This window comes from Strongyloides ratti (assembly GCF_001040885.1).
Source record: "Strongyloides ratti genome assembly S_ratti_ED321, chromosome : 2".
In the NCBI taxonomy this organism is placed as follows: domain Eukaryota; kingdom Metazoa; phylum Nematoda; class Chromadorea; order Rhabditida; family Strongyloididae; genus Strongyloides; species Strongyloides ratti.
Window position 1 is genome coordinate 4596032 of NC_037308.1, and position 22237 is coordinate 4618268.

The window sequence follows — 22237 nt, forward strand, 5'->3', positions numbered from 1 at the left end:
TTTTCTTCTTTTTCTTTTTAAAATACCATATTTAAAATTTTTATTAATAATAATATGATAAGATAAAGAATGTGTATAAAATAAATATAATGTTTATTCATTATTTCATATTTTTGATAATACTAATATTTTAAAATATAAATATAGAAAAATGAAACTTAAACTTACTGAATCAATTAAATTGTCTAATGGAAAATCAATGCCAATTTTTGGTCTTGGAACATGGTTGGTTAGTTTAAAAAATAAACTAATAATTATATGTATATTAGTCTAAACCAGGTGAGGTTGAAAATGCCTTAAGAATTGCTTTAGATAATGGTTACCGTCTTATTGATACTGCTGAATTATATAAAAATGAAGAAGAAATAGGAAATGTTCTTCAGGAATATTTTACAAATAATAAATTAAAAAGAGAAGATATTTTTGTAACAACTAAATGGAATCCAAGAACGGACAGTGAATCTACCATTAAAAAAGAAATTGAAAAATCATTAAAAAGATTAAAGCTTTCATATGTCGATTTATATTTACTTCATGCTCCAGTTACATTAAATAAGAATGGTTTATTTGATGTAAATAGAAGTGTAGAAAATATATGGAAAGAAATGGAGGAAGTATATGAAGCTGGGCTTGCAAAATCAATAGGTGTATCAAATTTTTCAATTAATCAAGTTGAAAGAATCATGAAAATAGCCAAAATTCCAATACATAATATTCAAGTAGAGGCACATTTATATTTTCCTCAATTTGAGCTTAAAGCAATAGCTGATAAATATAATATCTCTTTTACAGCTTACGCTCCATTAGGATCACCTGGAAGCTTAGAAATAAGAGGAGCTAAAAAAGAGGAAAATAAAAATCCATTAGAAGATCCGATTGTTCAAAAGTTATCTACAAAATATTCAAAAACTCCAGCACAAATATTAATGAGATATTTGATCCAAAGAGGTATGGCTATCATACCAAAATCAACTAATGAAAAAAGAATTATTGAAAATTCTCAAATTTTTGATTTTAAAATTAGTCCTGAAGAAATGGAAGAAATGAACAACATTAATTACAAAAAAAGACTTTTCAAATTTGATATTGCCAAAGGTCATCCTGAAGATCCATATGCTAATGAGAGAAACACATAACATTGATTAATCTTAAAATTTCACTTAAAAAAATTTTGTTCATGATTTTTTAGTAAATATTTCACCAACACTTTTTATTTCTATCTCTTAAAACGAATCTTGTGGGACATGAATTTATTCTAACATTATTCTATTGCGATTATTTTCGTAGGTAAGAATAATTTAATTAGTATTAAATTAATTATTTTATTATTGAATATGAATTTATTGGAAAATTGCTTTTTAACGGAATTTTATTATTTTATATTATAGCAAATAGAAATATTTTCATTGTAATAATTTTTTTTTAAATAAATTTTAGATATTTTTATTAATAATGGCTGTTAATCAAAACTATAAAGTTGCCGATATTTCCCTTGCCGATTTTGGGCGTAAAGAAATTGTTATGGCTGAAAATGAAATGCCAGGTTTAATGGCTATGAGAAGAAAATATGGACCAAGTAAACCTCTTTCTGGAGCTAGAATTGCTGGATGTCTTCATATGACTATTCAAACTGCTGTTCTTATTGAAACTCTTGTTGAACTTGGAGCTAAAGTTAGATGGTCATCATGTAATATTTTCTCTACTCAAGATCATGCTGCTGCTGCTATTGCTGCTACCGGAGTTCCAGTTTTTGCCTGGAAAGGTGAAACTGATGAGGAGTATCTTTGGTGTATTGAACAGACATTAATGTTTGAGGAAGGTCCTTTAAATATGATTCTTGATGACGGTGGTGATTTAACAAATTTAATTCATGAAAAATATCCAGAACTTTTATCTGGAATTTATGGTATCTCTGAAGAAACTACAACTGGAGTTCATAATCTCGCAAAAATGTTTTCTGAAGGAAAATTAAAAGTTCCAGCAATTAATGTTAATGATTCTGTTACTAAATCTAAATTTGATAATCTTTATGGTATTAGAGAATCACTTATTGATGGAATTAAAAGAGCAACTGATGTCATGCTTGCTGGTAAGGTAGCAGTTGTTGCTGGGTATGGAGATGTTGGTAAAGGTTCAGCAGCTGCTCTTCGTGCTTTTGGAGCACGTGTTGTTATAACTGAAATTGATCCAATCAATGCTCTTCAAGCAGCTATGGAAGGATATCAAGTAACTACACTTGAAGAAATTGCTCCAAAAGCTAATATCATTGTTACTACTACTGGGTGTAAAGATGTTGTAAGAGGAGAACATTTAGAAGTTCTTCCAGAAGATGCTATTGTTTGTAATGTAGGACATTTTGATTGTGAAATTGATGTTAACTATTTGAATAATAATGCTATTAAAGACACTGTTAAACCACAAGTAGATAGATATACTATGAAAAATGGACGTCATATTATTATTTTATCAGAAGGTAGACTTTGTAATTTAGGTAATGCTACAGGACATCCATCATTTGTTATGTCTAATTCATTTACTAATCAAGTTCTTGCACAAATTGAACTTTGGACAAAGAAAGATACTCCAGAAGCTTACAAAATTGGAGTTTATGTTCTTCCAAAAACTCTTGATGAAGAAGTTGCTGCTCTTCATCTTGAACAACTTGGAGTTAAACTTACTAAACTTACACCAGAACAAGCTTCTTATATTGGTGTTCCAATAAATGGTCCATTCAAACCAGATCATTACAGATATTAGTCATTGAGCATAATTCTTTTAAAGCATAATTGTTTTTATTATTTTTTTTTACTATATATTTGTATTTTTTAATAAAAATAAAATGAATTGAAAATTTATATACAATAATTTATTACTTCACAAAAGATAATTAATAATAAAAATTAAGGATTTACAAAAAAAAAATAATATTATTTTCTTATATTTACATGATTCTCTGTATTTTGAATTCCCATATTCCTCTGCATTTGATGAGTAGAACTAATGTTCATTGGGTGTTGGAAATGGTGTCCTGGATGGACAGGCATACCAAAACTTTGCATTTGACTCATTTGAGATTGTCTATAATGATTATCTAGATGTTTAGAAGCTTCACTTAAAACATTATTTAAAGCATTAAATGATCCTAATAAAGCTAATGAACCAAAACCATGAGTTAACATTGAGAAATGTGTTAATGGTCTTTGAATAGATGGATCGAGAATTATTGGTTCAGCTGTTGAAGCTATGGGAGATTTATCTTTATTTAATAGTTCACAAACTAATTTTAAACCTATTCTTGAATAAGATAATATTGTCCGCATTCTTTCATAATCAGCATTTGTATTTAATTCATTATTTACAATTTCTTGACCTATAACTTTAGCTGGAAATTCTTTATCACATAATTTTGAAAAATCTTGTGCCATATGAATAGCTTCTTCCTCAACTAATGAGGTAAATGCAGTAACCTGGGCAGCTTTCCTTCTTCCTGCTGGAAGAATAAGATTAATTCGGCGTAAAGATTCACGTAACATTTTACCACCATCTTTACTTTTAGCTTTCCTTAAAATTCCTCCAAGTAAGGAGGCATTAAGACATTCTGGTGGATTTATTCTTCTTGTAATTTCAGCAATTGTTACACGGTACTTAGTTGTAGAACTTAAAAGAGATGTCCTTCCAGGAACTGTACAAAATATTTCATATGGTGGTAACACAAAATTTCTATTTATATGCGCATTTCCAGAATCATTATTATTATTAATATATGGTATAACATTATTAAATGGTTGACTCTGAGAATATTCATTTTTTAAATTTCCTAAATCATTTTTAATAACATTATCAGGAGTATTATTACTACTTGTATCTGAAGTAACACCGGAATCGTTAGATTTTTCAAATGAAGTAATTTTTGTATCGTTAAGAAAAACTTGATTACCTCCATTATTAAAACTAGTGATGTTTTGTACAAGTGCTGGAATTCTGTCAAATGGTGAAGGGTAAGAAGAAGACATTGATGAGATTAAAGCATTAGAATTATATACATGATAATCAAATCTTCCATCATTATGAATACCTTGCATATGAGGATAATTGTTAATTTGTTGAATATAATTTGTCATATTCGAATAATACCCATTTCCTAACATATAACTTTGTACATTTGGATCTTGTCTTCCATTATTAATATATGGTGTTGAGGTAGCTAATGGAGTTGATAGGAGAGTTGGAATATTATCAATTGTAACGGTAGATTCATGTTCATCTGAAGAATGATTATTATTACTATTGTTATTAGTATTACTATTTTTTGATTTCATTTCTTTTTCTTCATCATCATTTTTAGATTTCTTTGGCAAAATTGTTAAATTTACTTCAGTAGACCTTTCATGAGAACGTTTTCTATCATCATTGTTTTTTAATCCACCTGGTGAAATTTTGTCCAACTTAGTAACATCACAAGATTCATCGTTTGAGAATGTAACTTGATATGATGAATTTTCTGTTCCATTACTAGAAATCATTATTGCTTGATTACTTGGAGGCATAAAGTGAGTAGGCATTTGTAAGAATGTCTAAAGGAAAAATAAAATAAAAAGAAATATTAAACAAAAAATTAAATGAATAAAAAAACTTACAGAGATATCAAAATTTTGTGCAGAATTCATATTTTCAATTTCTTCTAACTCAGCCTTGGAGGAAATCATTTTTATATGAAATACTAAAATGTATATATACATATAGATATATATGGCAAACATAAAAGTAAATAAGTATATATTTCTACCGTATGATTATATTTGAACAAATATTGTGTGTATGTCTCACAGAATAGGATGTGTATAAAAATTTATCAAAATAAAAAAGAAATAAGTAATAATAAAATATTGTAAAGGAATTCTTAGAAATACAAACATAAATGTATAAAGATTCTAAAAAGTAGTAAATATATGTTAATAAAAAATTTTATCATTTAATTGTTTCTAAAAGCTCCCATCTTATGAATGGTTAAAATTCAATTAAGTTATGATAAGCCGAAGGCAAAATTAATAAGTATGGATGAAGCAAATAATTTTTGGCAGTTGTCAGGAAAAATCTAGCCAATAATAATTTAGTAATTTTAATGATGAATAAAGACATATTTGGGAGAAATATATTATTATTACTTAGTAAGGATATTAGGATAGTTCTTTGAGATGAGACTATTTTATTAAGTGGGGATCATCCTATGAAAATAAAATAGATAAGGTCAGTTATAAAAGATAAATTAATTTTGTCAAATTTTATATGTAATAATCAAAGAAGGATATTATTTCAAATTAGAAATGATGTCTTTAGTTAAATAATATAAAATATTGTTATAAATTAAAAATTTAATTTGTTTTATATTCCAAAATATTAAAAACTATACATGTACAAATTTGGAGGAATATAAAAAAAAATCCGCCAAAAAAATATTTATAACTAATTAATCAAAACAACAAGGAAAAATTAATTTGGTACTTTCACATTATTTTTGAGAAAAAAATTTTTTTAATATTTTCTCAACTTCACATTAGGCAAACTATTTAAATTATTTCACAACTAACCAAAAAATTAACAGTAAGAGCAGAAATATCAATTCCGTTCATTTATATGTATTAATCTGATAAATGTCTTCAGAAACAAATTGAATTTAAAGTTGTAACAATAACCATATATACAAAAAATATTTTTAACAATGAATATCTCTAAAAATAAGCGAAAAGAAACATTTAAATGCAAAAAGCTTATTAACCTAGAGGTGTCTATGCCTAAGCCAGGGGTCAAAGAGACTCTTTTTGGTGAAATATATTAAGCGTCATTTTATAAAAATTTTATCTATCATACAGGTAACATTAAAAAAAATATTAAAACAAAAAATCAACAAGATGTTATGATAATATAATTAAAATTTTTTACTTTTTTTCATTTTTTTGAACTTTTTACTTTTGACTCCATTACTCTTTCGATTGCCCTTTCTTTTTCTTGTCATTGGACCTTCTTTAACACCCATGTAATCACCAAATTCAAGTAATTTATCTAGTACATCTGATTGTTTACTTTGTCGTAAAGAAGCTACTTTTTTATTACTTAGTCTTCTGAAATTAGAATTTTCATAATTTTCTATTTCCTTTTGTTTTTTTAACATTTTATCATTGTCATATCTTTCAGTTATCTCTTCAGGAGCATTTGAGTATTGTGAACGTAACTCTGATAACAGAGAACTTTGTAATGCACGTTGTTTGGCTTTTTTCATTTCACGTTCTTCTTTGTCTTCATCTTCTTCAGTATATTTTGCTGGCATAATCTTTGGAGCCTTGTACTTTTTAACTTCTCCTGTCTCTTCATCACTATCCTCAGACTCATCACTAAGAACTAACATATTAGGTCTTGCTTTTACTGTTTCTTCTTTATTAATATTATCTACTTTAGGAGCAATAAGTGTGTCAATTTGAGAACGCATCTTATTTTCAATGGGACGTATTTTTTCAAGAATAACTCTAAGATGAAGTAAACGGTCTACACTATCAGTACTTTTAATTGAATTACCATCAGCCATTATCGTCATTAAATGGAGCATCTCGCAAATATACAATGTCATATCATGATTCTTAAGATCTAGTAATGAAATTCCATTAGTAGTATTAGCGTTTTTACATTCTTCAGAAAAAATTTTAACAGCATCTAGTAATTCTTGACTTGCTGTAAGGCATTCTTTAGAAATATCATTATAACGAATAATATCCTCCTCTGTCATGATATTAATAATAATTGTTTTGATAAATAAAATTTAAAATTATTATCAATTGGTAAGGTGTTCTTTCTACAAATTGTCTTAATGGGAAATATTTTAAATACACAATTTTTTATGTTGATAAAGATGTAAGTAATATCGTGTTTGAAATTTTACTTAATTTTCAAGATGTATTTAAAACAAGAGATAATGAAGAAATATTGAAAGTTATGAATATCAATTCCATAAATATTAACTTTATAAAAAAAATAGTTGGAAATTAATGTTTTGAGGATATTTTTTTCAAATGGAATTTTGTCGTAAGTATCATTAATAAATATTTTCCATTACTTTAGTTAGTTGATAAATAAAAATTACTATTATTATATTTTTATTACTGTTTCGAGTTTGTTAAAATTTTGAGAAATATTACATATTTACAAATAATAAAATATTAAATCATAAATATTAAAATTTGTATTTTTAAGTAAATACAAATTATTTACTCATTACTCATTGAATTTAATTTCGAAAAGACAATATTCGAGCCAAATATTATATATTAATTAAATATTTCTTAAGTAATTAAAATTTTGTACATGAACATTAAAAATTGTATATCTATTGTTATTTTGAATTGAAAATTTTTTATCACCAATTTTTAATGCTTATACTTTTTTTTATAAAAAATCAGATAAAAATAAACAGTCTTAGTTTTATTCTAAAAAAGTTGTTTACTTAATTTTTATTAACATTTTTTAATAACACTATTTAGCAAAATAACATTTACACTTTTACTTTTTTATCAAATAAAAAATTATAAAGTTTTAAAATAAAAAGTTTTAAATTAAAGAAGAGAAAAATAATAAACTAGAAAAACATAATTAAAGTATAATTAATCATCTTACTATTTCAACAAAAAAAAAACACACTAAATTGATTTTTTTTCAATATATTTATTAGCAGAAAATATTGATAAAATCATTATTTTTGAAAATTAAAAAATTATTTTAAAATTTAAATAAAAGACTTTCTTCTATAATATTAATTTTTATAATAAAATTAGATGCGCAAACTTTTTTAGCATATATGCTAAAAAATACAGATTCCCGACGCGATTTAAATATATTTATTGTTAATTTGTCTGTGTGTTCTATGGTATCATTTTTTAGTTATTTTTAATAAGACAAAAATTTTAGTTATCTATTATATCTAGAATAATATTTTAGCATTTGAATATCAAATGGTTTCTTTTAAATAAATTAGTAGAAAAAATTTCTATTTATTCTTTTCTAATAAAATTTTAACAGATTTTATTTACATTTTCAAATATGTTATTACGCCGTAGTTGTATAAAACTGCCGATTTATCAGTCAACATTTTTAAGTACACGGAAAGCTAGTAGGTAAGTACTATTTTTGCCTATTGATTATAGAAAAAAAAATAATTTTTATAGCTTTGCAGACCAAGGAATTGAGAAGGCTGATGTTGTTGTTTGTGGTGGTGGTATAGCTGGTTTATCAGCAGCATTTCATCTAAATAAACTTAATAAAAATGTTGTGTTATTTGATAAATATTGTATCGGTGAAGGAAGTGCTTCTGTCATTAATTGTGGTCTTATTACTGCACCATATTTTTGGCAAAATTTAACTTTAATGAGACTAGCTGAACGTTCTCATCAATTTTATAAAAATCTTGCAGCAACCAGTAATATAGAACTTGAAGAATGTGGTAAAGTTTATTTGGCATCTTCTGATGAGATGACTCATGAATTGAAAAGAATTGCTGCATGGGCTAATGCATATGGATATAAAGATGTTGAACTTTTAGATTGTCCCAGTGAAATGTTATCTAGATGGCCAATTGCAGATACAGAAGATGTACTTTTAGCATTATATTCACCACATGATATTAGGCTTGATATGTCTTCTGTTCTTTTAGAACTTCAGAGACGATTAAAAAAAAGAGGTGTAAAAATATATGAAAATTGTAAAGTTAAGAATGTTTGTGTTAGTAGTAATAAACAAGTATATGGTATTCAAACCGATCTTGGATTAATTGAGACAAAAGTTTTTGTTGATTGTTCTGGAATCAATGCAGGAAAAATCCCTGTTAAATCATTACCAAATGAACATGTAATGGTTGCCAGTTATCCATGTACAGTTAATGGTTTAACTACATCTCGTATAAGTTCTACAAGTTTAAATTCAATTTCACCTATCATTTGTGATGTTGAAAGTAATGTTTTTTTAAAAACAGGTATGTATGATACAATATGTGGTGGTTTTGTTGAAGATAGTATGAAACCATTTCCTAATACTAAAACAGATGTTACAAAAGAATGGAGTATTCCTATTTCTGATTGGGATAATTTTGAACCAATTCTTTCAAAATTAATAGATAGATTTCCAACTTTAACTAATGCTCCTCATGGAAATCTTCAACTTCATTACGATACTTTTACACCTGATAAAAATCCTATTATTGGAGAATGTAGTGAAGTATCTGGATATTACATTGCTACTGGTTTTAATGCAAGAGGTTTAACATTAGCACCAGGTGCAACAGAATTATTATCAAGATGGATTTGTAAGATGCCTATTAAGGAGGATGTTTCAACAATTGATGTAACAAGATTTCTTCCAATGCATGGAAATAATAAATATTTGTTTCAAAGGGTTCCTGAGGTTGCTTCTTATGTTTATGGTAGTACAAGGCAAAGTTTTCAATTTCATTCTGCTAGAAATTTAAGAATGTCTCCAATCTATCACCAGTTACGTGATGCTGGTGGAGTTTTTGGAGAGTTAATGGGATATGAGAGACCATTATGGTATGATAAAAATTCAAAACGTGACAGTCATTTGTATTATGGTCAAGATTCATTATATGGAAAACCAATATGGTTTGAACATGTTGAAAAAGAATATCAAGCTTGTCGTGAAAGAGTTGGTTTAATTGATATGACAAGTTTTTCAAAATTTGAAGTAAAAGGTGATGATTCAGAAAGATTTTTACAATATCTTTGTTCTGCCAATGTAAATATGCCAATTGGTGAAACTGTATATACAGGAATGCAAAATGAAAATGGTGGTTATGTTACTGATTGTACAATAAGTAGATTAAAAGATAATCATTATTTTGTTATAGCACCAACAGTTCAACAACTTCGATGTTTCATTTGGATGAAAAAATGGGCTAGAAAATTAAATACTGATGTTAAAATTGTTGATGTTACTGGAAATTATACAGCTTTAGATATAATTGGACCTTCTGGTCGATATTTAATGCAAGATATTTCTGGTGAAAGTATGTCATCTGGAGATTTTCCTTCTTTTAGAATGAAAGAAATAAATATTGGTATGGGAACCGGAATTCGTGCAAATAGTATTTCACATTGTGGAGAACTTGGATGGATGTTATATATTCCAAATGAATTTGCTCAAAATGTTTATGATGTTATTGTAGAAAGTGGAAAAGAATATAATATGAAACATTGTGGATATTATACAATGAGACACCTTAGAATTGAAAAATTTTATGTTTACTGGGGACAGGATATAAATGAGCAAACTACACCAGTTGAATGTGGAAGAACATTTAGAGTTGATTTTGATAAAAGTGAATTTATTGGAAAAGAAGCACTTCTTAAACAAGTTGAAGAAGGAGTAAATAAAAGGTTTGTCCAAATATTTATTGAAAATCATGATATGGATATGGATCCATGGCCACAGGGTGGTGAACCAATTCTTTGCAATGGAAAAATGTGTGGTCTTACAACATCATCTGCTTATGGATTTACTTTAAAAAAACAAATATGTTTAGGATATATAGAATTTATTGATCAAAAGATTGAGCCATCACATATTGCTCAAGAAAGTTATACAATAAATATAGGAGGAAGAATATTTCCAATCAAAGTAAGCTTACATTCTCCAAATCTACCAATGATTTCAAGTGAACATCCAGTGCATTATGCTCCTACACAAGATTAGATTTTTTTTTTAATTCTTACTAGAAACATAGATTTTTTAATTACCAAAGAAATAGTATTTATATTTTATTTTTTAATACTAATATACTTACATTTGTATTATATTTTCAGATAGTCAAATAATAATTCTATTTTATTTTTATCTAATTTACAATGCCTTAAAGAGGATAGGTGAAATTCAACAGTAGTGCTTTCTCAAACAGTTTTATTAAAAGGTTTCAAAGTTAAATAATAAAATATAATATTTTTTTTGTAAAATAAAAAAAATTTTAAAAATTATATTATTTATGTATTGAAACTAATTGTAAATTATTTTAATTCGTTAATTTTTTCATAAATGTCCATTTTTACGGAAAATTTTTTAAATTTTTGTAAAGTATTGACATCTTAATTGTGTAATTTTTAAATATATCTTTCATATGTGTCTCTACACATTCTTCTGTTCATTGTTAGTTGATAAGAAAATTTTTTAGTTTCATACATCCAAATTTTTATATAGATATTCTTAAATAAGATAAAATGTTTAAAGAAATTTTTAAAGAAATAACCAAAAATATACATATATTTAATATTCGAATATTCAAAAAAAATTTCTAATGCATACGTGAAAATAAAATTAAGCCATTGTTGATTATATTTAAACTTCATCTCGTTTTAAGAACTATCAAATGACTATAGTTTTATGTTCAAATTCTAAAAAAAGTTATTTTTTATGTCACATATTTAAAGGTAAAATTAGAAATCTAGAAAATTATCAGCCAATTTCTGAATATATAAAAATAATAATGTTATAGCTCTAGAAATTATTAATCTACACCAACTTTTGAATAGAAATCGAATGAAACTAGTCCCACTTTCATAGGATAATTATTTACTAAGATACTGAAAAGTCGGGAACAATGAATATTTTAGAAAAATTTCCGCCTTTGGTCATATCTTGCTTCAAAATCGTGATAAATAAAATCAGATTTCTGCAATCGTCTTCAAATGAGTTTTCAAATAGGGTCTACCTTCAAAATTTTTTTATATCTTTAAGTACTTGCGAGATATAAAAAAATGATGACAATGGATTACGCGCGAAAAAGTACCATGTTTCATATCTCAAGAACCATTGAAAATAAAAAAATGTTTTCAACGTACGGTACATCTTAAATTATGAAAGAAGCACAGCGCATCAAGTTTCATGGACCTGTGATTTCATTAACTTGAGTTATCACTCAATTCTTAAAACTTTTTTTTAAACATATTTCTTATCATATCTTCATTTTTATAAATCCTATCAAAATATGAATAGGCTTAATGAATTTATCGTAAAAAAGTGATTTAGAAACAACTGTTTATTAGTAAAATATCTCATTGTATCATAGAAGTTGAAATTTACATTAAAATATTCCCCAATTTCGACCTCAACTTTGACAGCTTATAACTCATGAAATTTTAATTTTCGGATATTGTTGATTATATTCAAAATTCATCCCATTTCAAGGGCTATTGAATGAATAAAGTGGCATATTCAAATTCCAAAAAAAGTTGTCCATTTTTGGTTGCATTCTTAGAGGTAAAATCAGAAATCTAGAAAATTTTCAGCCAATTTTTATATCTCTAAAAATAATAAAGTTATAGCTATGAAAATTATTAATCTAGAATAACTTTTGATAAGAAATCGAATGAAACTAGTCCCATCTTCATAGGGTCATTATTTACTGAGATACTGAAAAATCGGGAACAATGAATATTTTAGAAAAATTTCCGCCCTTGGTCATATCTTGCTTCAAAATCATGATAAATAAAATCAGATTTCTGCAATCGTCTTCAAATGAGTTTTCAAGTGGGGTCTACCTTCAAAATTTTTTTATATCTTTAAGTGCTTGCGAGATATAAAAAAATGATGACAATAGATTACGCGCGAAAAAGTACTAAACTCGGTATTTCAAGAACGGTTGAAAATTTAAAAAAGTTTTCAACGTAAGGTATACCTTAAATTATAAAAGAAGCACAGCGCATCAAATTTCATGGACCTGTGACTTCATTAACTTGAGATATCGCTAGATTCTTAAAACTTTTTTTGAGACATATTTCTTATCATAACTTTATTTTTAGAAGTCCTATAAAGATGAAAATAGGCTTAATGAATTTTTCGTAAAAAATTGATCTAGAAAAAAGTATTTATTTTTAAAATTTACAAAATTATCATAAAAATCGAGATTTAAAAAAAATATTCCACAATTTCGCCCCTCAACTTTGAATCCTCATAACTCCTGAAGTTTCAATTTTCTGATATTGTTGATTATATTCAAAATTTATCCCATTTCAAGAGCTATCGAATAACTATAGTTGCATATTCGATTTCAAAAAAAAGTTGTTTTTTTTGAGTCACATTTTTAAAGAAAAAATCGGAAATCTAGAAAATTTTCAGCCAATTTTTATATCTTTGAAATAAATAATTTTATAGCTATGAAAATTAATACACTAGACCTACTTTTGAATAGAAATCGAATGAAACTAGTCCCATCTTCATAGGATAAATATTTGCTAAGATATTTATAAATCGGGAACAATGAATATTTTAGAAAATTTTCCGCCTTTGTTATATCTCGCTTCAAAATAAAGATAAATGAAATCAGTTTTCTGCAATCGGCTTCAAATGAGTTTTCAAATAGGGTCTACCTTCAAAATATTTTTATATCTTTAACCACTTTCGAGATATAAAAAAATGGTGACAATGGATCACGCGCGAAAAAGTACCAAGCATAGTATTTCAAAAACGGTTGAAAATTTTGAAATCTTTTTAACGTAAGGTACACCTTAAATTATGAAAGAAGCACAGCGCATCAAATTTCATGGACCTGTGACCTCACTAACTTGAGTTACCACTAAATTCTTAAAACTTTTTTTCAAACATACTTCTTATCATATCTTTATTTTTAGATGTCCTATAAACATATGAATAACCGCAATGAACTTCTTGAAAAAAACTGATCTAGAATCATATGTTTATTTTTAAAATTTCTCATTGCATCATGGAAGTCAAGATTTGTAAAAAAATATTCTCTAATTTCGCCCTCAACTTTGATTGCTTATAACTCCTGAAGTTTCGATTTTCGGATATTGTTGATTATATTCAAAATTCATCTCATTTCAAGGTCTATCGAATGACTATAGTAGCATGTTCAAATTCCAAAAAAAGTTGTTTTTTTTAATTTTTATTTAAAAAATTTTTTTAATCACTTATTTTTCTTTATCTATTTGTTGTTTTAGTATAAAAATTTTTTGTTTAAATCAACATTGTAACTTTAAAAAAAAATTTAACACATGTATAATATTCAAAAAAAAATTTCTAGTACATCAGTTACTTTAACATTAAGCCTACAGAATATCCTTCAAATTTATAAATTCATATTTTTGTTTTAATGAAAAATTTTAGACAAAACGTATGATAAAATAATAGTTTAATATTTTCAATTACGATAATTTGAATAGATAATATAAATTTAAGGTTTCCAAAAGTTGAATATACAAAGTATAAATTTTGTTTTGAAATAAAATTACCAATATTTGAATGATTCATTATATTTTTGATTTTTGTAACATTAAAATAAATATACAAATTGTAGTTCAATAAATTTAAATTAGTTTGCAAAAAATTTTAAACATGTTTTGTAAAATATTTATTCAGTTGACATCTTTATAAACAAAAAAGTTTTTTAATATATAATTTATAAATGTTTTCAAATTTCTTAAACGGTTTTTTTTATTTTATTTCATAAATGCATTTTTATGACATATTATTTACTTTCAATTAAATCAAATTTCAAACAACTTTCATATTAATTTTTTTTTTTTAAATTTAACAAAAGATTTAAAATTTAATTGAATTGTTTATATTTTAAACAAGACTTGATATTTGACATTTTTGGTTTACTTGTCAAATTTTAATAAATTAACCATAAGAAAAACATTGTTTTTTTTTGCAATCCGTCATGAAAATTATATAATTAATTTTTCAAATTTATTTGTAATATGAATTTTGCTAAAATTATAAACATTTTTATGTTGAACGCTGGAAAATTATTCATTTGTTTTATGGGTATATTAAATTACTTTTTTCTATTCAAATTTAGAATTTCAACAAAAAAAAAACATTAAAATAATTATCATCTAATTTTATACAATTAGTTTCTAATTATACTTTTAATATATTATCAAAATATTAATCACTTTTTATTAAGAAATTAAATATCAATAAATTTTATTTTATAAATTTATTTTATCATGTAAGAGATTTTTATATTAGTTATAAATAATTTGAAATTTTATTAAATTTTATGGAGATTAAAAAAATTTTACAAAATACAATAGAAATGATAAAATTTAAATCTTGTTTTTTTCTAAATTCTTCCAAAAAAGTTAATGTATTGTTGCATTTATTCTATGCTTCATTGAAAAAAAATTTTTTTTTAGTTCAAACTAACAATTATTTTATTATATACGATTAGTAATCCAAATTTTTATTGAAAATTATGGGTAATGTTATTATGTAGTGAGAATACTAATAATAATTTTGAATTTATTTAACAATGTCTACCAAAACTAATCTCAAATCCGCTAAACTTTATAACAGAACACTTTTTTTATAGTAGAGTTCATTTTTAAATCACACTTTATTTATACTGAATAGTTTTAATATTTAATATTTTTTAAAAAGAACAGGCATACTGTGATATATCAAACTTTATGATAGTATTACAATTAACACAGTTTTTTTTAAAGCATCACTAAATAAATATTTATCATAATGTTTTGTCAATTTCTTGCATTTTTTAAGAATTTAAATTTTACAACAGCCTACTGAACAATATTTTTCAAAATTTGTTTTTTTTTTTAATATTTGATTATATTTAAAAATAATGTAACTAATAAATATTTCATTCTTTTTCTTTCAACAACATTATCTTGTTTTTTTTTAAACATATATTATTTACTAACAACCAAACAATAAATATGAAATCTTTTTCAATAAGAAAAGGAGTAAAAAATTTTCTACCACGACCTTTATTTGATCCAATCAATATATCTTTACCAATAACTATGGAGAAAAAAAATTTTCATGGAGATAATATATTACCAGAAGCTACGAGTTGGTTGTATGATGAATTAAATTCTCCAATAAAAATATCCTCTTCAAAAATAAGTATTCACAAGTTAATAAAAAGATATTCAATAAGTGATAAATTAAATTAATAAATTTATCATATTAAAATTAATAATTTTATTTTATTTAACAATTTATCTTTTTTTTTTACAAAAAGAAACATTATTACTCAACTTTACTATAATATCTGTATGCCGTTACACCTTTGGCTTCACATTTAGCAACCAACTGACCTTCGTCATTGACATATCTTGTGATTATTGATGGTATCCCAGTCATTGGATCATTTGATACAACTTCTTGTTTCTCTATCATTTCACCATTCTCTGTCAATGTAACAGTAATACTTAATAGGTAAAAAAAAAGTTACATTAAAGTTTATAAAAATATTTTAACTTACTAAAAAACTCTATCATCAATTGTAACATCTTTTTCTTTATTATTTAAGGTATAATTCCATGTTTTATTTTTAAAAGGTGAAACAACACTACAATTCCATTTATTACAATCATTTGGATCAACATTTATAATAACATCAGGTGCAATAGATAAAGCAAGTGTCTTCTTAAGCATACCAATTTCAATAACATCAAGATATTCTCCATAATTGTCACCATTCTTTTCTAATCTCCATTTTCCAATTAATTTATTTTGCTTTTCATTAAGTGGCATTTCAAAAACTATAAAAATAATTAAGTTTATTTTAAATGAAGTTAATAATAAATTTTTTTTAAAAAAATAATTAGAACGGATAAATGACGTGATAATAAATTTTTTTAACAATAATAATAAAAACATATTGTAAATAATAGTAGTAAAAATGATTTTTATATCAATATATTATTTTAAACATATTTTCATGAAATTTATATTTTTAAATTTAAAAATATTAATTTATTGAATTGACGTGTCATCATTTTTCTTTTTTTTTTTTTTCGGTGATAAAATAAAAGAGAAAACTAATCGCGCACAAGAATAGGTTGTACATTATTACATGATTTAAATTTACACAGGAAGATTCTTATCAACTTTTATCAATGTCAAGTTACACTATAAACATTAATATATACCATATCTTTATTTTTTTTTGTATTAACAGACATCTTTAAAGATAGTTTGTAAAATATGCCAAAAGGAAAAAATATAATTTAATATAATATGATATTAAGGAAATAGTGAATAAAAATGGAACATTATTAAACATGTCATAACATATAAAAAAAATATAAAAAAAAAAAATTTTTTTTATATTACAAAGTTTTAGAGGAAATATTAAAATAATCAAATTTATCAAATTTACTATATTTTTGTTTTTTGTTTATTAATAATATCAAGATAATATATGTATTTAAAAAGTGGGTTTAAAAATTCTTGTCATTTTATTTTATCATTATCCATTACTCTTCTTTATAAGGAGCTTCCTCTTTTTTTTTTGTTTCTCATATCAAAATTTATAATATCAATTTGTAAGTAATTTCCCGATCTCGTCACGCACTAAGATTTTGATAAAATAAAACGACCTCACAGTTAAATAAAAATTTTTATCATTTATATATCAAAAAAGCGAAGTATCTTATTTGAAGGCTATTTAAATATTTCTTATAATTACTATACTATTTATCTAGTTAATAAGCTTCATACAATTAAATTTTAATTTTTTTTAATAATAGAACAATTTTTAATTATTTAATTCTTGTACTTTATAGTAAAGTACATTTAATTGTCATCTATTATAAAAGTGTTATATCATTTATCCTCTTATCAAATAATAAAATCTCTTTTGTAAAATTACTTCCAATAACAAATTTAATGTGAGTTTAATTTTCATAACAATTTTTTATATAAATTTTTATTTTATAGCATTTATCAAGAAATTTTTATCTATTATCTCATAATATCTCTACAAAATATTTTTCTATAAAAATATAAAATAACGATTAATAATATTAAGAAAAGTATATATATAAACCCTTAACACATTTTCCATATCAACTTTTTGCTGTGAAGTATAATCTAAACAAAACAAAAGTTTGTCAAAACATTTTTAAATTCTTCTATCTACAAAAAGTCAAAACAATGAAAAGTGTTAATAAACTACAAATTCCTGGTGAGTTGAAAATAAAAATTTTTAATATATTTTTCTCATATCAAATTTTTTAATAATGATACATAATTTTTAAACAAAATGGCTTTTTTATAATTTTAAAAATTAATATACATAATCCTACAAATAAAACTATCTCAACTACGATCATTTGAATAATAATTGAAAATAATAAAAATTTTTTAATATTTCTCCAAGAATAAAATTTTTAATCTGATTTTAAAAAGTTAAACATATATAAAAGGTGTGAAAGATCATTACATTAAATGTAATTATATGTATAATTTAGTTAACGCAACACATCGTTATATATAGAAAAAAAAACTTTAGAAATTTGTAGAGAAAATCATTCATGCAACTTTGACTTGGTAAATTATTTTTTTTCCTCTATAATCATTATTTTTAAACAAATTTATATATTATATCTTGTTGACCATTTTACAAAAACCTGAAAAATACTAAAATGGTGAAAATATAGTGGGAAGAAGTTGTATTCATAAACTTGTCTTTTTCCTTATCACTTTTTATTTTATTTTACCTATATATTCCTGAATAATATAATTAAATTGTTTGTTTGCGAATATCAATCGTCTAAATAATACATATAAATATAATTATTTCTTTATAATAACTATTAAAAAGAATAATTTAATATCTTAAGAATAAACTAATTTAAATTTATTAATTAGACTAAAGAAAACACTCATGCATATTTTATTTTTATTGTTTTAAAGATGTAACTTGATTATTTATATTCTTTCTACTTTATGACAATTAATTTTAGTATTTTAACTTTTTCAAAATTTTATCATACTTCTTGATCATATGGTTATTCACTATACTATTTTTTAAATTTCTTTTTTTTTATATATCTTTTTAGTATAATATTAATTGATATAATAATATAATAAAATTATTTTAATATGAATAATAGTAAAAACTTTTATAAAATACATTAGTATGTAACATCTTTTCAATTAATAAAAATACTTTGATATTCATTTTGAAAGAAACTATAATACTAATCAAAATAACATTATAAAATTGAACATTTTTAATTAGACATAAAACTTTATCATTTATTTTCCATTAATTCATCTTTTCTCTACCAATATTATTAAAAATATTGATACATTTAAATTTTCTCATGAAAAAAAAAAAGTTGGTTTCTGTATTTTGTAACATTCATAACATTACATTACTTAAATACTTTTAAAACATAACGTAAAACATTTTTTAAAAGATTATCTATTGTTATTATAACAAGAATTATTATTTATTCACAATTAAATTTCTCCACCTCTTTTTTAGTCTTCAAAAAATATATATACCATTTTAAAAGATTCTTTTATATTAACAAAAATTACGATTTCTAAGATTAAAGATATTTTAAATTTTTTAATTTTATTGTAATGTCATGTTTTTTAAAAACTGAACTATCCCTATTAACTTTGCTAACTTTCACTTTTATAAAAACTTTATGTTTAAAGGATACATAAAGTTGATCTTAATAATATGTATAAATGTTTTACCTCTAAACTATATACATTGTCTCATCAAATATCTTAACTATTCATCTTAAAAAAGTATATATATATTATAGTTTGATTTAGCTTTATTCAAAACTCATCACAACATGTCACAAAATTTTTTTTTTTTCCATAATTCACATTTATATAAGTAAAAATAAAATTTATTCTAATCATCAATAAAATTTTGTTATTCAAAATAATTATATTTATATTATGTCAATCATTTTCAGGTTCCAAAAAAAACCCTACAACATCAAAAAAATTTTTATATCCAGAACAGGAGACACCATTTATAAGAAGAATCTCAGCAACTATTGAACCATCAGGAAGTATTTTCCCACCAAATATTAGTGATACAAGTAGTTATAACGGATCTGAAATGACAAACAAAAGTTTTATGGATAAAATTAGAAATTACCCAATTTCTGTTTTCTTTATTTTGAGTAATGAATTTTGTGAACGTTTCTCCTTCTATGGAATGAAAGCTATTTTGCTCATTTACTTTTTATCAGAATATAATTTTAGTCAAGGGTACCTTTTATAATTAAATTCTTCTAACCTTTTAATTAAAATATTATTTTTTTTAGAACAGCTGTATCACTTTATCATGCTTTTGTATGTCTAGCATATTTTTCACCCCTCTTTGGTTCTATTGCTGCTGACAGTTATTTTGGAAGATTTAAAGTTATCCTTTGGGTATCACTTTTCTATGTATTTGGGCATGCTCTTATGTCAATTGGTTCTATTCCATATTTAGATTATGATCTTCGTCAATTTTTAGATTTTTCTGGATTGTTTGTTATTGCCATTGCAACTGGTGGTATCAAACCATGTGTCTCTGCTTTTGCTGCTGATCAATTTGAAGAAAATCAAGTTCAAGAACGTTCACAATTTTTCTCTTTCTTCTATTTTGCTGTTAATGCTGGTTCTTTCTTTGCTATTCTTTTTACACCCATTATAAGAAGTAGAGTTAAATGTTTTGGTTCTGAAACATGTTTTCCACTTGCTTTTGGAGTTCCTGGAATTTTAATGCTTTTTGCTTTTATATTTTTTATTTTTGGATGGAAGTATTATAAAAAACCAGCACCACCAAAAGGAAATGTTGTCTTTGATGTTGTTAAATGTATTTATTATGCACTCAAAGGTAAAATTGAAGCTAATTTAAAGTATGTTTTATTTATTTTTTTTTTAAAATAATTAATTTAATTTAAAAAATTAATTTTTTTAGAGGACGTGATACAGCATCACATTGGACTGATTATGCTTCAAATAAATTTGATAGTAGTCTAATTCTTGGTGTTAAAACATTAGTTAATGTTTCTGTACTTTATGGACCATTAGTTTTCTTTTGGGCATTATATGATCAACAAGGATCAACATGGGTACAACAAGCTCGTAGAATGGATGGAAGAGTTGGTTCTTTTACAATACTTCCAGATCAAGTATCAGTTATTAATCCAATTATGATTCTTGTTCTTGTACCAATTTTTGATATGTTTGTATTTCCTATAGTAACAAAAGTTGTCAAAGTTACTCCATTAAGAAAAATGGCATGTGGAGGTTTGTTGGCTGGTGTTAGTTTTGTTATGGCTGGTTTTGTTCAATTAGAAGTTAATAAAACAATGGAAACACTTCCATCTCCAAACAACGTTATTATGAATGTTTTCGGAAACTCGTCTAACGACTTTAGACTTGCAAATATTGATATGAAACCTGGAAGACAAGAAATACCAGCTATTTCTGGAACAATTGAAAATATGTTTGATCAAACATTTTCAAAAGATATAAATGTAACAAATAAAGGAAATGGTGTTGTTGTTGGAATTTTTAGAGATCCCATTCACAATAAACCATTAATATCTTCTTTTTCATATGATATTGTTAAGACAGAAAATGGTAAAACAAGAATATATTTTCTTTTGCCTGAGGGATCACTTCTCGAGAAAGGTCATCTTAATCTTGTTAATGCTAATAATGAAGTAGAAAAAGCTGTCACAATTGAAAATGGAAAATATGTTGATATTAATCCTGGATTTTTTTCATCACCAAATTATACAATTTATTATGATGAAGCTAATAGTAAATTATGTTCAACTGATTATACAAAATGTTCATTAAAACTTGAAATTTTTGCACAAATGGGTGCTGCTCATGTTCTTGTTTTAGATCAAGGTATTTCTGAAGGACAAATTCATACAATTGTCAGACCAAATTCAGTTAATATATTATGGCAATTACCTCAAATGTTTGTCATTTGTCTTGGAGAAATTATGCTTAGTATAACTGGTCTTGAGTTTTCTTATTCTCAATCAACACCAAATATGAAATCTGTCCTTCAAGCATTATGGTTAATGACAGTATGTTTTGGTAATATAATAGATATGTCAATTTCTGGTACAAAAATTATAGAAGATCCTGCATATGAATTATTTTTTTATGCCGCATTAATGTTTACTGTTATTGGAGTCTTTATTCTTCTTGCAATGAGATATAAATATGTCAATCCAAATGAAATTAATGGATATAATAAAAAGTCAAAGAAAAATCATATTCCTGATGAAATATCACCAACTAGTAGTGATAACACACTTCCAAAGAAAAAAACAATTTCAGAAGATTCATTGACCGGAAATTTTGTCAATACAAAAAATTAGTTATTTTTAAAATGGGTAGATAAAAAATAAATCATATTATTTTTATGATA

General features: G+C 24.5%; 7 protein-coding genes across 7 annotated transcripts; 4 read left to right on the forward strand and 3 right to left on the reverse strand.

Annotated features, from left to right (window-relative positions):
• Nucleotides 1-151: 151 nt before the first annotated feature.
• Nucleotides 152-1136, forward strand: SRAE_2000147700 (Alcohol dehydrogenase [NADP(+)]; the record flags this gene model as incomplete). The annotated part of the gene is made up of 2 exons (XM_024652434.1): nt 152-229; nt 270-1136. 2 exons carry the CDS (start codon nt 152-154, stop codon nt 1134-1136), a joined length of 945 nt encoding a protein of 314 aa, XP_024506011.1.
• A 316-nt stretch (nt 1137-1452) lies between these two features.
• Nucleotides 1453-2757, forward strand: SRAE_2000147800 (Adenosylhomocysteinase; the record flags this gene model as incomplete). The annotated part of the gene is made up of 1 exon (XM_024652435.1): nt 1453-2757. The coding sequence occupies one exon, from the start codon at nt 1453-1455 to the stop codon at nt 2755-2757; it is 1305 nt and encodes a 434-aa protein (XP_024506012.1).
• Nucleotides 2758-2927: 170 nt separating this feature from the next.
• On the reverse strand, nt 2928-4706 carry SRAE_2000147900 (Transcription factor AP-2; the record flags this gene model as incomplete). Its single annotated transcript, XM_024652436.1, has 4 exons — nt 2928-3865; nt 3938-4264; nt 4304-4574; nt 4638-4706. 4 exons carry the CDS (start codon nt 4704-4706, stop codon nt 2928-2930), a joined length of 1605 nt encoding a protein of 534 aa, XP_024506013.1.
• A 1007-nt stretch (nt 4707-5713) lies between these two features.
• SRAE_2000148000 (Neuroguidin) lies at nt 5714-6778 on the reverse strand (the record flags this gene model as incomplete). Its single annotated transcript, XM_024652437.1, has 4 exons — nt 5714-5729; nt 5777-5792; nt 5968-6639; nt 6679-6778. 4 exons carry the CDS (start codon nt 6776-6778, stop codon nt 5714-5716), a joined length of 804 nt encoding a protein of 267 aa, XP_024506014.1.
• A 283-nt stretch (nt 6779-7061) lies between these two features.
• On the forward strand, nt 7062-10868 carry SRAE_2000148100 (Pyruvate dehydrogenase phosphatase regulatory subunit, mitochondrial; the record flags this gene model as incomplete). The annotated part of the gene is made up of 5 exons (XM_024652438.1): nt 7062-7074; nt 8065-8098; nt 8142-8159; nt 8211-10671; nt 10857-10868. The coding sequence occupies 5 exons, from the start codon at nt 7062-7064 to the stop codon at nt 10866-10868; spliced, it is 2538 nt and encodes an 845-aa protein (XP_024506015.1).
• A 5194-nt stretch (nt 10869-16062) lies between these two features.
• SRAE_2000148200 (Calycin-like domain and Calycin domain-containing protein) lies at nt 16063-16569 on the reverse strand (the record flags this gene model as incomplete). Its single annotated transcript, XM_024652439.1, has 2 exons — nt 16063-16243; nt 16298-16569. 2 exons carry the CDS (start codon nt 16567-16569, stop codon nt 16063-16065), a joined length of 453 nt encoding a protein of 150 aa, XP_024506016.1.
• Nucleotides 16570-17973: 1404 nt separating this feature from the next.
• On the forward strand, nt 17974-22187 carry SRAE_2000148300 (Proton-dependent oligopeptide transporter family and Major facilitator superfamily domain, general substrate transporter-containing protein; the record flags this gene model as incomplete). Its single annotated transcript, XM_024652441.1, has 4 exons — nt 17974-18004; nt 19764-20064; nt 20121-20699; nt 20762-22187. The coding sequence occupies 4 exons, from the start codon at nt 17974-17976 to the stop codon at nt 22185-22187; spliced, it is 2337 nt and encodes a 778-aa protein (XP_024506017.1).
• Between the last annotated feature and the right edge of the window lie 50 nt (nt 22188-22237).